Source organism: Neofelis nebulosa, chromosome 6 (assembly GCF_028018385.1).
Source record: "Neofelis nebulosa isolate mNeoNeb1 chromosome 6, mNeoNeb1.pri, whole genome shotgun sequence".
NCBI classification, from domain to species: domain Eukaryota; kingdom Metazoa; phylum Chordata; class Mammalia; order Carnivora; family Felidae; genus Neofelis; species Neofelis nebulosa.
This window is the reverse complement of record NC_080787.1, coordinates 57,238,924-57,254,480: the sequence shown is the minus strand read 5'-3', so window position 1 is coordinate 57,254,480 and position 15,557 is coordinate 57,238,924. Positions and strand designations below refer to the sequence as shown.

Sequence of the window (15,557 nt, the reverse complement as noted above, 5' to 3'; positions counted from 1 at the left end):
TGGTGTTTCTGTAAATGCTGTAAGGATCCTTGATCCAGGATTCCTTTTTGCAGTGTGTCTTAAATGAGGAGATTACTTTTAAGCAAACCAGATAATAAATTGTAGCTTGACTGGTCACAGTGTTGCAAATGCAATTTTTAATTCCAGTTGATAATAATATGTTATATGTATTTTATGCACATACTCATTGGAACACAAATTTGATTCTGAACACATCTCTACACTGTATTTAACCATTGAGGTCACATGGTCTACAGTAGCTAGAGAAGGACCAGCGTCAGGCAATGACATGGGAAGACAGAGAAGTGAGAAGTCTCCCTGGCACTCAGCCACAAGTAATGTGTTCTCTCCAAAGCAGCTATTGTCCAATTTGTCCTAAATCATCAATTTTAGGGCTTTGCATTTTCCAAGTAGAAATTTTAACTCTGGAGGTTTTAACTGGTATCATTCATTTTGAGGACATGTATCTCCCATATGAAATCCTAAACCACGCTTTATCCCATTTTGACTTCACATTGAAGTCAGTATAAACTGTCCAGTGGCACTGTGTCATGATCACAAGTTTTAGAACTAAAGATAAGAGAAATTGTGTTTTGATTTAAACAAAGGAGAAGAGTTCTTCCCTGTATGCTTTTGGAAAGAAGCGTACTATTTGTAATACCTGACCATATCATATTAGATATTCCTCTGCCTCTCAGTTGTTAAGCCGTATTGTAGCTTAAGTTTCAAATTCCCTCTTACTCCCATTTATTGCAAGCACATAATTTTTTCAAATAGAAATTTTCAGGTCCTTCGAATTGATGTCTTTAAAACTTGGCATTAAGTATAATATATAAAAAGTTACTGTCCTATTCACTTATTATTATTTTCTGAGTTAACAATTGGGGTAGTATTTTTTATTTGTGGAAAGGATGAGAAAAATGCTCACTTTAAATGGTTTTATTTACTGAACACACAAAGAGCAACATTAATCTATTTTTTTCTTACATCACGATTTGGCTGTTAGGAAAATTAGAGAAATTCTGAAGGCAATGTTATTGTCTAGAAAATACATTCTCAAAATAAAAATTTATATTTATTAGACTTGAAATATCTCTATAAAATAGTAATCCTCCTTTTGTTTTGAACATAATCTTGGATTGAAAGTATCTTGTCTAATTATCTGGTTTCTTAAGGGTAATTTTCTTTAAATCCCTTCCTTTTCCTTTGCTTATTAGCAGCACCAAATTTTTTTCTAACAAAATAAATATATATTTTAATTTCAAAATTTTAATTTACATTTCAGGAACCGGTTCAATTATAAGAGAGTTTAAATCTCAAGGCTTGAAAATGGACTACTTTAGAAATAGCAATATAAAAAGGGTTGATGTAAAACGCATGAGTTCCTGCTGGTGCATTTTACATGCTTTCCAGGTCCTTTTGAGTTTCAGGGTCATGGGTTGGCTTTGTTTTAGGTTCTATTCCTGAAACTCAATGTTAAAGCATATTGAAAAGCAGCAGATTGTTTCTATTTAAAGTGAAGTTTTCTGTTTACCCATCATGAGTCCAGACAAATAGTCAAAGTCACAATTGCATCTTACCTGCCTTTAAAAGAAACTATGTTTACTTGACTGTTCATTTTGCTATGGTATCTGTTGAGTTGGCAACCATGAAAATCAGTATGGTGATTTTTACAAGCTGAACATGAGCCTATTAGAAATGATTTCAAAGTATAAAATTATTTCTCATGGGCTTTCAAAACAAATCTTAGGATCAAAAACTGTACTCTAGACGGTTATTCCAGACTTGCAGAATTTGTAGCATATCCAAGTGATTGGAAATCCATTGAAAGGGTAAGAACACAATTGCGTATTAGTGTCAGTAATTATGGTACAAACAGCTTTAAGACAAAGCCTTTTAGATTCGAAAGCTGTATCACTAATAATGTGTCACTGGCTGTTCTAATATTACAGTAATCCAAAATGGCACACTAATCCAGCCTTTGACAGATTGGTTTACCAGATCATTAGTGATCCAGAAATTTTAGTTGACTGTGAAATTTTTGCTGGTCATGTTCATTTACTGCTTTATCTCTCTAAAGTCAAAACTGCTCTTAGGGAAAACCGAATGAGCTTATGGAGATTATTCCTGCAGATTTCAGTGGAAAATAGTTTTAGTATAAGAGAAAGTTTTAATGAAGAAGAATCAGAGTTTACTAAACTTTCTTTAGAATCTTATTTTGTATAAGCCCTGGCAGGTGGGCCAGTGCTTATTTTGATGTCTGTGTTTAATTTCTAGAAACATCTTTCAATTACTGCCTTACTAACGTTTCTATCATAAAGAAAATTCATTTCTGGAACAAAGTTTCAATATTACACTTGATAACCTTGGTAGCTTTTTTCAAACTGTTTCCTTTGGGCTAAATCAGCATGCAGCAGTCTAACGCAGATCATTTCAAACCCCTTTTTATGAGATTTTACTAATCACTGTGAACTAAGCAAGAAATTTAAGTTGGTTGCTTAAGCTACTGCAGATTGCATATCATCCTTAGGTGTTTAGCCTTACTGTTGACAATTAGAGGTTCTGTCTTTCATCTTCACAGTTTGGGGACTCCCAGCAACTGAGGCTCGTTCGAATCCTACGAAGTACCGTAATGGTTCGTGTTGGAGGCGGATGGATGGCGCTTGATGAGTTCTTGGTGAAAAATGATCCTTGCAGGGGTAAGGAGATGCTATGTTATGATAATAATACCATGAAAGTATACAAATTTTGTATTACTTCCCAGCATCAAAAACATGCTGGGTCTAATTTTGGTTATTTATTACGGTAATGAACATTTCACATTGGTCTCTGTCAGCCTAAAGTTCCCAAAGAACTTTTGGCAATCATGTAAACCATGTTCTTCTCATTTTTTTTTCTTACTTCTTCTGGATAATTATGAGAGTGATAGACAGGAAATACTAGAGTAGATGTATTCATTTTTTTAATGAAATGCTCCCATATGCAATTTTCAAAATCAGTAATTACATCAACTAGGGAAAAGAGTTCATCTGTCATTAAATAGCAAAGTAAAATGAAAGGAAACTGAGGTGAAGAAGACTGAACATGCTGGATGGTAAAAGTTTAAAAGTGAAAGTTTTTTTTTTCCTTTAAATTGGGGGAAGGTAAGGAAAGTAATACCTAAACATTTAAAAATTAATTATCAACTGCTAACTTGACGCTTACTTGGAAGCTATAGGTTAGCACATTAAAAATATAAACATATGCTACTATATAGCTCACTCCATATCTACCAGCCACAGAGTCCTTGATTATCTTTTAATTTTCCTTATCTTTCAGATCCCATAGTCGATTTTGGAATTCTTAACTGATTTACCTTACAAATGGTCATTTGATTGCAGTCTCTAGTTAGGTCCCCTTTACTTAGTAGGTCCATTTTTCTTTGAAAAAAGGAAACAATAAAATTCTGTGATTTTCTTTAACCTGTGAGCTCATTTTACTCCTCTTAAACAAACAACCACAAATGTTTGTGCTGATACTGATAGGCTACCCTGCGGGAGGCCGGGGTTCTTCCGGTGGGGCCTGTTTGTTAATTTAGTGCTGGCACCTGGATGCACAGGTGTATCAGAGTGAGCCCTGCTCTGCCAAGGGCACCTTCGATCAGCATACAACCCTACAGGTAGCTCTGCTCTCTGCAAGTCACAGATACACCCCAAAAAGGGGCAAAATAACAAAAACTCCCTTTCTTAGTAAATGCAGCCTAAAGTAATGTACCTTCATTTATGAAACAAAGAAATGAGAATGTGTAGCATCCTGTTGAGTTGCTTAGAGAGGCTGTCGTGGCTGCGGCCAAGTCTTCCAAATAGGTTTTTCTTATGGAGTCAAATCTCAGAGTGCTTCTTTTCCTGATGCAACTTTTCTTCTAAAATGTGTGCTAAAAGCCGGATCTGAGCACCCTTTGCATATTCAACTACTGTACTTTGTTTCTTCTCTTGCTAACAGTATTCTTTAATGTGATTGGTATCCTGTGTCATTTTTTCTAGTTCATCATCATGGGAGTAAAATGTTACGTTCGGAATCAAACTCTTCAATTACTACTACTCAGCCTACTATAGGTTGGCAACCCCTCTCTTTGCCTCTCCCCTCTTACCTTTTCTCTTTCCTACTTTTACATTCTCGCTTTAATCATTTGTTTTAAGATAACACGCTTCATCCATCGCGTATGGCTTAACTCATATCCAACTGAGCTGGTGCTTCCAAATTTAAATTCTGAACCGTTGACACACTTCCGGTGTGTTGCACACGTAGGTGTTCTGTAAGTGATCAAACACATGCTAACACGTTGCTCATTGGGTTCTTGTGGAGTGTTCTCCGTGTGCATATGTGTTTGTATGAGTGTTGCATCACTGATTATCTCCTATCCTTGGGTCTGGTGTTTGTTATTTGCATGTTGGTTAAACAGACTTTTTGGAGGCATAAAATAAAAATACTAGTTGCCTCATTTAAGTGAAGAACCTGAGAGTTTATATGTTGTCATCATGATTAACAAGCCATCTCTCATTCTGTGTAATTCTATTGTTTAATTAATTCCAGTGTTAAAAAACTGGCATTCTCCTTACCTCAGTAGTACATGCAAAAGACACAGTCCCCGCCTTACTGGCTTGTCTTCTCAGTGTGCAGAAAGGGCGATGAAACCATGTGGGCATCAGTAGCTGGTGGATTAACAATATTTTAGCATGAGCTTTCCATTTTCATGCTGACTCTTTCTTTAATAGTGGTTATTCTTGCTGGTGTCTAGTGTTAGAATAAACACACTATTTTTTTTTCTTTCCCAAACTTACTTGTATCCAAAAGGAATGCATTGTAAAGGAATGCATTTAACTTTTTGTTATGCTGAGTTGGAGTTGGCATGGCAAAAAGATGTTCTTGAAATCCTCAACTTAATCTGTGGTGCCAGCTGGTTGTTCTTCCCGTAAATTGATTGAGCATCTCTTTTTTTTCCCCCCTTCCTCTTTTGCTTGTGTACCTCGTTGTGTGCCACGTAATCCAGCCAAAGGAAGGACAAACATGGAACTTCGGGAGAAGTTCATTTTAGCAGATGGTGCCAGTCAGGGTATGGCAGCCTTCCGGCCCCGGGGCCGAAGATCTCGGCCTTCGTCACGAGGAGCTTCACCCAACCGCTCAACATCTGTGTCCAGTCAGGCTGGCCAGGCGGCCTCTCCACAGGTCCCTGCCACCAGCACACCCAAGGTAAGACTCAGCTGGGAAAGGTTGTCTTTCTCCCATGCAGTCACTGTCTCCAGTATGCTTTTGAATGTTTTGGGACCCCAGCATTTGAAGGACCTGCCTTCTCCATTTGTATCCTTTCTCACAATATGACGCATGAAGGATTTAAAAACATGTATCTACATATGTGCTTTTGCCTTGTGGCCCATAAGGAGACTGTCTATTTAGGGGCTTTGGTTACCTTTCAGATTGGTTTTTCTTTTTAAATAAAGCTTTATTTTTTTATTTTATTTTTTTGATGTATATAATTTGCCATCCAATCTTTCCACTTATTTTTAATCATTATCATTCTTACTGTGAAACATTACTCTTTGCTATGAATATCTCTTTCTGTGGTTTGTTTTTTATCTGCTGTCCTTTACATTTGATTTGCCATTGTTCCATACAGATTCTCCATCCTTTAACACGCAATTATGGTAAACCATGGTTGACAAACAGCAAAATGTCAACTCCTTGTAAACCAGCAGAGTGCTCAGACTTTTCCGTGCCGTCTGCAGAGGTATCGTAAGGCCCAGATTCTAGTCTAACAGTCTTCTTTAACTGAAACTGTCACCCACTAACATTGCTTTACCTCTCCCTTAACACATGCACTTTTGATAATACCACGTCTTTTTACAGACTTCTATAAAATAATAAACAACTCCGCATTTCTGAGAAGACATGAGAGTGTCTTTTCTCTCTTGGGAGAGTGAAATACAGGAGATTATATTAGACTTATGTCAAGTTTCTTTTAGAGCTCATGGTAGGCTTGTGCTTCTAGACATTATTTGGGCAAGAAATGCAACAATACCCCTTCAGGTGAGAGTGAGAGGCAAGTCATTTACAAGTATTTCCTTAAAAGAATATTTATTAAGTGTACACTGTGAGCAAGGTCCTTCCAAATGTATGCTACATTTATTTCTGCACAAGAACACTGGGTGGGTAAGACATAAGCCTTCTAGTTATCAGTGGGGGGTGTGTGGCTTAGGTATGAAAAAAATTACCTGGCATTTTCAATAGGTATGTGTCTTTATTAGACTTTAAGGATTATTATTTAAGTGTGCTTCAGCTTTTTATATGGCAGGATTTATGGAGATAAGATATTTAGGTCATGTAAATGTGCCCAATTAGCTCATATATCAGATCATTTCATTCAAGTGAAAATCAACCAAATATATTTGAAAGAAAGTTCTCTGTAAAATGACACACACATAGGTATCAAATGATCACATACTTGATTAGAGGTACAATAATTGGGGTGATGTCCCTAAATAACTTTGCTTGAAATGAAGTCCAGGACCCTTTTATGAAAGTGATATATAGTACCTGTAAAAAGCCCTGTATGCTTTTCAAAACACTTTCTAATCTATTATTTAATCTTCACATCAGTAGTAAGAGGTAAGCAGAGAAAATTTCATTACTCTCATGATTCAAAATGTCATTACTGGTAATGGTAGAATCGAGGCAGAAACAACCCATTTTTCAATTCTTCCTCATTCCCTGACCCTTCATTTCCACCCTGTCACTTATGGTGAATCTAGTGTAACAAAAACTGAGAACAGTTCAAGAGGCCTCAAGCAACATATATGCTTTAAATATTTAGAGCTATGCTGCTATGTTCCAATTTTTTTAAAACTAGAGATTCCCCCAGATTAGAGTTTATGTCATTTTAACTACTATAAAACTATGTTTCGTTTCAAATAGCCTCATTAGACAAAACAACCGAAGAGAGAAAACAACTAAGGTATATACCTCTATGGAGGGGTCTGTGAGAATCCTAGGTAGGGTTGGTGACCCTAAAATAAGAGCAGTCAAGGCCTTCCGAGAAGAATGATTTTACATGGCAATGAATTCTGCCACCTTGGGTGATATGTTTCATAATTTGGGGGTCCTCACTCTTTTGTGGGTTGTCAAGATTCTTTGAAACTTAGGAATTTAACTAGATGAAAGTTGTCAGATCTTGGGCAGATCACTGCCCTCCTCAGGCCCTCATTTTCCACATTTGCCAAAAAAGTTGTGATTAGGGGAATGTAAGGATTAATTATCCTTACGTGGATGAAAGTATTTTGAAAAGTTAAGGTTTTTTTTAATGTTTATTTTGAGAGAGAGCGAGTAGGGGAGGGGCAGATAGAGAATCCCAAGCAGGCTCTGCACTGTCAACATGGAGCCCATCACAGGGCTCAGTTCACAATCTGTGAGATCATGACCTGAGCCAAAATCAGGAGTCTGATGCTCAACCTACTGAGCCACCCAGGCACCCCAAAGAGTTAAGTTATATATATATACAAGTCACATATTAATTCTGTCCTTAAATGTATGATTAGAATTCATATGTAAATGAATTTTGAATATTACATTCATATTAAATTGCAACTCTAATATATCAAAATGTCTTACATACACTTCATTACATATTTACAACTAATATGAGAAAAACTAATTTTTAAAACAAATGGACACATGGGGTGCCTGGGTGGCTCAGTTGGTTGAGCGTCCGACTCTTGATTTCAGCTCAGGTCATGATTCCAGGGTCATGGGATCAAGCCCGACATTGGACTCTGCACTAAGCATGGAGCCTGCTTAATATTCTCTCTCCCTTTGCCCCTCCTGCCCACTCGTGTTTGCTCACTCTGTTTTTAGAAAAAAAAATTTATTTAAAAAATGCCCATATACACCTGTTGGGATGAGCACTGGGTGTTGTATGGAAACCAATTTGACAATAAATTTCATATTAAAATAAACAAATAGAAATAAATAAAAATTAAAAATGCCCACATAATTTGTACAGGTTCATTTCCTCTGAACAGCTCCCTGTGAGTTCATTGAGGCAAGTGACAATCTCTTCTACTTCATGGGAGATTTGCTTATTTTGTTGACTTTGGGGAAATTTTCAGAATGTTGTAGTGGTCTGGAAAAAATGCAGATTAATTTAGCCTTATAATAAAATCTCATGGTTGTGATTGTTTTGGGCATTCTCTGTGAACTCCTATAAGAATTTTAAAAGAATTTTCCCTAAGTGTTGCCCACGTGTCTCCTGCGTAAAGACCATAGAAGGAAATGAAAGTAGATGAAGTGATGTGGTACCAAGTTGTAAAATGTCACTGCCTCTTTTTTGCAGTTAAGTTTGTTTAAATGAAGACTGTTGAGGCATCATTTACTTATTGTTCTGTCAGTTTATTTCTGGCTGGTTCCCTAAAAGCATTGGAGGCACCAGAATATCCAAGCACGGCTTTTTCAGAGTCCCATTCTCTCTCTGTACCATGCACTCCCAACCTTTCTGGCAAGACTCTTCTAACTCCATAATGTTCACTGACAACCTGAAAGATACTAATGTGCTCACGGTTTAATTTGCCTTTTTTTTCCCCTTGCTATCCTTTGGGGAGCTCTATTTCTGTGTTTTCTCTTCCATATGAATTCCTTTTTAACTCAGGGAGGGAATACAGAATGAGTGGGAAGAAGCAAGTGGAGAGAACCCCATGCCACGTCTAATCGAAAAGCCTCTCCCACTCCCCCTCCTGAGGAGGCCCAGTGCAGGGGCTTCCACCAATCTATAATGTGGTGTCAGTGGAATATCGTAGAACAGGAACGATTTCTTGAAATGTCCTTTCACTGATTAAATACAGGGAACACCAATACAAGGAAGCAAGCTTCGACTTCCAGGATATTTATCAGGGAAAGGCTTCCACTCTGGGGACGACAGTGGCTTGATAACCACCGCAGCCGCCAGAGTCCGAACACAGTTTGCTGGTAAGTGTGATGTGGCTCTTTCTGTGATAGCTTTTTGCAGTATGATCTGAAGGTGAAAGTCCCTGTTCTTCATGGCGGATGAAATCACAAATTGACAGTGCTGTATTCTTTCAAAATGACACATAGCCCTGTCCTCCAACAACGGTAGGGGATAAATGACAAGAAAATCCCTTTTGGAAAGTACCAAAGGAAGATGAGCATAAAAAAAACTAGAGCAGTATCCTACCCCTTTACGCTGGAAGCTCTTGGCTCTTCTGTCTGCTTACAAGTTGCCTGGGCTCCATTTTGGGTGGTTGGAAAAACCCAACTGGACTGGGCCTTACACCCGTGCTAGTCCTGCTTCTTCACAGAATAGTGAACCTGGTCCCTGGGGTTGTGGGCTCAGCAAGCATGAAGTTTCTTTAAAATTTCAAGACTTCTCTTTTAAATTCCTCTGTGCTTCAAATTACTTATCCTCGGGTAAAGCATTTGCCCCATGTCTGCCCTGCACACATCCCTAGGTACACATGTTAAACTTTGGAAAGCATAATGTTAAATTCTAGGTATATTCCTTACATCTGTTTGTAGGAAATGGAATCCTGTCTAAGCCCAAACCTACCTTTTGTCTGTAAGCCTACCTTTTTGTATATTACATTGACTTAGAATGAGGCTACTGACCCTAGTGGAATGTAGAAAGGCCACAAATCCACAAGTGTCTGCTGAGTGCCTGCTAGGTGACAAGAAAATGTGTTGAGATTAAAGGTGGCATTGGGTTTCAAGAATCTGTTGTCGATGGACCCGGGAATGAGGGTGGTTCAACTCCGTCCTCTCTCCTCAGATCCCAAGAAGACTCCCAGCCGACCAGGAAGCCGAGCCGGAAGCAAAGCTGGCAGCAGGGCCAGCAGCCGCCGAGGCAGTGATGCGTCAGACTTTGACATTTCAGAAATCCAGTCTGTGTGCTCAGACGTGGAGACTGTCCCCCAGACACACAGGCCTACGCCCCGAGCAGGTTCTCGGCCATCCACAGCCAAGCCTTCCAAAATCCCCACTCCCCAGAGGAAATCACCTGCCAGCAAATTGGACAAGTCCTCAAAGAGATAGTGCAATTGGTTCCACCGCGGCCCTTCCTTGAGCGTTTATTATTTAAGTTTGAAAGATGTAAAATATGTTGTAGAAATTATTGTGAAATAATTGCAAGGAGTTGAGTTTAAAATTCTGCAGACGGCCTTATTTGTGTATTTGTCTTCTTATTTTATCTGTATAATTTCTTGTCAGATATTCTGGGGGTTAAAGTCATGTCATATGTGAGGGGGAGGAAAGAGTCTAACATGCACTAACATTTCCGCACCGTAAGGTGTGGAGCACACACTAGAATCGGTGACTGTACCTACAGGTAAGTCCTCATCCTCTCCGACAGCCACAGCACGACAGCCGCAGCTAACGTTAAGGATACCTCATGACATTTTCTTGCTTTTGTAGACACTCTGAGAAGCCAAAAGACACACACCGGGGATACACTTTGAGATCATTAAAATGTAAACTAAACGGGGGAGGGCAGACAGACGAACACAACCACGTACAGTTCTTTAAGCAGCGTCTGACAGAGAACTCACAGGAAGTTACTTTAGGCACTTGCCAGTGCTATGACATTCGAGAACCTTACAGCATTTCTGTGCCATCGCTTCACATGAGGCCAGAGGCGTCCCGGATATTAGACCTATTATACTGTAAGAATATAATTATAAAGTGCATTCATATAAATGTGAGGTTTTCTTTTGCTTGAGTGGACAGTAGCACCTGTATCATTGAACTCATTTTGTATCAAAGCAATTTTGCTTGCAGAAAGCTATGAAATAAAACATGTCCCTTAACTACATTGCTATGGAATTAATTTTTTTCCCCAGGGAAAATCCGTGTATTTTTTTATGAGCAATATCAATTTGGAGTGACCAAAAGATACTTAAAAATGGGTTTATTTTGATTTCTCATCTGAAATAATCATGTTCTGGTATTATATCTATATTTAATAAATATATACATTTTAATTTATTATGTATACTCACATACTATAGAAAGATATTAGTATGCATTTAATAAAACCTATTCACTTGAACATGTGGAATACCTGATTATTTAAAGAACTTTTTCTATCGTTTGTTTTGAATAAAGGTTGTATGTCTGATGTATTTGTACTAATAGTGTGACAGGGTAAGTTTGGGGGGCATCAAAACACAGGGACACAATAAGGTATGTACTAAGAATGACATTAACATATATTCACTAGTCTACAAATATTTTTAGTACTAACCATGTGCAAGCTCCTGTGTTCCCCTGAGGCTGCAGGTTCCTTGCTATCTTCTATTCAAGGGGAAAACAGTTCATCAACAAGCAAATCACTAAAAAACGTGAATTAAAACCAGGGGATGTGTGACAGGGTGCTGATTTTATTATTAAGGCAATATAGTGATATTTTTCTGGCCTGTGTACATTTAAAAATCGAGTGATCAAATTTTCCTAAATACAAAAAATGGCCGTTAGAAGAATGGCCAATCCTGATTAGGGCGTGACAGGTTATGACTCTCCCCAGAACTCCGTAAATTTATCTCAGCAAATGTTGTTGAGGCTCAAGGGGATAGTATTATGTTTTCCCTGCTTGGCCTTGTTCACAGAGGCCAACAGAGAAGGGCCTGGAGTCTCTACTGACAGAAATTAGGTGCCGCTTTTAAGTGATAGCAATTCCTTTTCTCTCCAAGCATGGGTCTCAGGTGGGAGTCCTTGATGGAAAAGGGTAATCCTAACCTAACAGATCACGTGTTGTCATTCATGCATTTATAAACGTGTCATCCGAGAAAGCAGTGGGAATTGTCCTTATTCCTTCGGTGATTTGCGTGTGATCACGTTTCTACTTCAAAGACAAATTTAAGGGAATGTTTTTTATCTCAGCCTCTTTGAATGCCACCCCTGTTAAAGACCTGGGGATTTTGCGCTCTCTCTCTTTTTTATAAGTTAAATAAGCTTTTGAAGAAAGACAAGTGGTTTAAAATATTTCAGAGAATTCTTAAGGAACTGCTCCTAGTTATCAGCAGTTGCCCTCATGGGGAGCTTTTCAAACTTGGATGCCTGCCTGATCTTTGTTTCCTCTTGAGCTAATCCTTTACCCACAGGTTGACTTCTGAAGAGTCCTCCCATAAATTTCAGGGAATGTAGCAGACACACCTCTTTCCCTACACACACACCTTCTTCCTTTTCCTTGTCTCTTTTTTCATTTTTCTCTCTTTTTCTTTAAAAAACATGACATTGAGGGGCGCCTGGTTGGCTCAGTCGGTTAAGCGTCCGACTTCAGCTCAGGTCACAATCTCGCGGTCCGTGAGTTCAAGGCCCGTGTCAGGCTCTGGGCTGACGGCTCAGAGCCTGGAGCCTGCTTCGGATTCTGTGTCTCCCTCTCTATCTTCCCCTCCCCTGTTCATGCTCTGTCTCTCTGTCTCAAAAATAAATAAACTTAAAAAAAAAAAAAAACATGACATTGAAATGAATCTCAACTCTAAAAATCTTTTTTTTTTTTTAGTATTTATTTTTGAGAGAGACAGCACAAGTGAGGGAGGGGTAGAGAGAGAGGGAGACAATCTGAAGCAGGCTCCAGGCTCTGACCTGTCAGCACAGAGTCTTTGTGGGGCTTGAACTCATGAACCACGAGATCATGACCTGACCCAAAGTTGGACACTTAATGGACTGAGCCACCCAAGTGCCCCATCAACTCTAAAAATCTTAAAAGTTTGGTTCTGTTAAAAGATAAATGAATTTTTTTTAATGTTTATGTATTTTGAGAGAGACCATGAGTGAGGGAGGGGCAGAGAGAGAGAAAGAATTCCCAGTAGGTTCCCAGCTGTCAGTGCAGAGCCTGACGTAGGGTTCGATCTCAGGAGCCATGAGATCCTGACCTGAGCTGAAACCAAGAGTCAGATGCTTAGCTAACTGGGCCACTCAGGTGCCACAAACTGAGGAATTTTTATAAAATTTTTAGGAGTTTTATAAAACCTTTGGGAGTTTTGTGGTGCCTGGGTGGCTTAGTTGGTTAAGTGTCTGGCTCTTGATTTCTGCTCAGGTTACTATCTCATGGACTGTGAGTTCAAGCCCTGTGTCAGCCTCTGCGTTGACAGTGTGGAGCCTGCTTGGGATTCTCTCTCTCCCCCTCTCTCTCTCTGCTCCCCCACTTGGGCACTCTTGCTCTCAGAAATAAACATTTCAAAAACATTGTAGGGGTTTATTTGAGCAAAAATCTATTGGAATCAGCACCAAACTGGAAGTAGTTGGGAGTGCTTCACTGACAGGAGCTCGGGAGAGATAGAGAGTAGACAAAAGCGAGGAAGGAAGGAAAGTAAGGAAATTATTGATTGACTATAGCTTAAGTCCTAGTTGGCTGTTTGTAATTGGTTGTCCTTGGTATTTTGGTTTTTTAAATTTTTTTAATGTTTTATTTATTTTTGAGAGAAACAGCATGAGTGGGGGGAGGGGCAGAGAGAGAGGGAGACACAGAACTCAAAGTGGGGTCCAGGCTCTGAGCTGTCAGCACAGAGCCCAACGTGGGGCCCGAACCCATGAACGGTGAGATCATGACCTGAGCCAAAGCCAGACTTAACTGACTGAGCCACCTGGGCACCCCAAGGTATTTTGATTTTTAACGTTGAAGCATTTACAGGCTTAAACTTTGGTTTGCTAAGTTAGGCCATTAAGACATTAGACCACCCTGGCCTAAAGGTCTCCTTGTTTAAATAACAGTTCTTAAGCACTAGGGAACCATGGAGTAGCTTTTTTTGTCTTAAAAAATCAAAACCACTAGTTGTGATGTACTGCTACCTTGTTTTGAAATAATGGAGCATCCTCTTTGATTTCAGTGCAGAACTAGATGGGCCTGGCCAAATATCAGATCTGGTTCCTTTTATGGCACATGCTGGTGGAAGGGCTTGGGAGGTGCCCTGTGACTGTCAGGAATTGACCTGTAAAGCTGAAAAGGAGGAGAGGCTAGGAAAGGATGTTGCTCCCCCCCCCCTTTTTTTTATTCTTGTAAAACTTGCTTTCAGCATTTACAAGGGAAACTGTAATGTAGTGCAATGATTTACTCCTTTTTTGACAAGATGCTTTGAAATGCATGTGCTTTATTGTCAATTGGGTGAGCAGATAACCACCCAACAGTACAAGTGCCCAAGCTGTTGTGTGTGTATCTGATGACACTGCCACTTGGCCGTGAGTTACCTTTGGGGGTCCCACAAAGAAGGCAAGGATGGACACTTTGTCTTTAAGAACTTTAATAAGTTCCCTTCAGTCATGTTAGGGATTGACTTCATGTTTATCAAAATCTACTGGGAAGAGAATAGAGTCATGGGTAACACGTTTGTGCAAGAAATAGTTCATATGCCGAAAATCTGACAACCTACCGAATTCTAAAACTTGGGTTGATTTTATGTAATTTCAGAGCCTATGGAAATGTTGGCTATCTAGTTAGGATGAAGGATGACAAAAACGGAATTCTTTCTGCTTCCAACATGCTAAGACTATATGCAAAGCAAAATGTGTTCAAAGGGATTTTGTATTGTTTTACCACACTTCTATTATACTCCATTATTTGAAATTAAAAGACTGCATAGGATATGAGAATAAAATAGAGATTAAGAAGCTTTCAAAAGTTATCCTCACTTAAAAACAAACCATTCGTTTAGAATATTACTAACATATAATTACTTTTACCCCAGGGCAAAGACTAGGCTATTTAGTTCCCAGGGCCTTATACTCTAACTTCCATGCCCATAGTCTCCAGCCCTCTTTGATGGCATATTTCTATCTATAAAAGTTTTTTGAGGAAACCCTTCCAATATATGCATGTTAATTTCTTCCAAGGTATTTTTTGCATGTATTTTATCATTAGCTAATTTTGCAAGGCTCAACATAATCTTAGAGTATGATCTATCTTTAACAACATCAATACAGGTATATGTACATATTTGAAATAGACAATGTAAATGGTCGTGAAGGTTAGTTTCCTCCTCTTTCTTTTAAACAAAATGGAATTCGAAATAAATATCTTATTTTCCCACATCCCCTGCGGTCACCTTGTGTACAACCTGCTTTAGAGATCACTGTTCTACACTATTTTCTTCTGCCACTACTCACCCATTTTCCCACAGGGTAGAAGTATGTTCTACAGTTCCTTTCTCCTCTGCTCCTAGTTAAGCAAAGATACACGCCTTTGCTAGTGGTTATCTGTGGTTGTAGCCCTGCTTAGCTAGTCTCCAAAAATTCAGGGTTGGGGAGGGGGAGGAACACATCAATATTTCCAAAGCCACAGTTTCCTTCTGGCCCTTGTTACCTCTCACCTATCTTACTACAACCGGTGCCTGTTTATTGCCTTACTTCCCATGTCTTCTCCAGACATCATCATGTTGGAGAAATTGGCCTCATGGGGAAGGACATACCTTTTTGAGGTGAAGAAAGAGTGATTAAAATGGGATAAGAGAAGTTAAGGGAGTTACCCTGCACTGGCTTATTTCTCTCAGCAAATTAGAAAATACAGTGTCCTGCCTGGGGTTAAGGAA

General features: G+C 39.1%; 1 protein-coding gene across 12 annotated transcripts in view; it reads left to right on the top strand.

The window, feature by feature from the left end:
* DST (dystonin) overlaps nucleotides 1-11,083 on the top strand; it is a 496,251-nt gene extending 485,168 nt beyond the window's left edge. For 7 of the 12 annotated variants that reach the window (XM_058734319.1, XM_058734317.1, XM_058734309.1 and 4 more), the window contains 5 exons: nucleotides 2,582-2,699; nucleotides 5,030-5,229; nucleotides 5,654-5,764; nucleotides 8,868-8,991; nucleotides 9,809-11,083. In XM_058734319.1, the coding sequence (XP_058590302.1) occupies nucleotides 2,582-2,699; nucleotides 5,030-5,229; nucleotides 5,654-5,764; nucleotides 8,868-8,991; nucleotides 9,809-10,071 (816 nt within the window). In that variant the 3' untranslated portion in view covers nucleotides 10,072-11,083. Of the gene's footprint in view, nucleotides 1-2,581; nucleotides 2,700-4,022; nucleotides 4,095-5,029; nucleotides 5,230-5,653; nucleotides 5,765-8,867; nucleotides 8,992-9,808 lie in introns of all 12 variants that reach the window. The other 5 variants (XM_058734316.1, XM_058734306.1, XM_058734310.1 and 2 more) reach the window with 2 other exon arrangements.
* The last annotated feature ends 4,474 nt before the right edge of the window (nucleotides 11,084-15,557 follow it).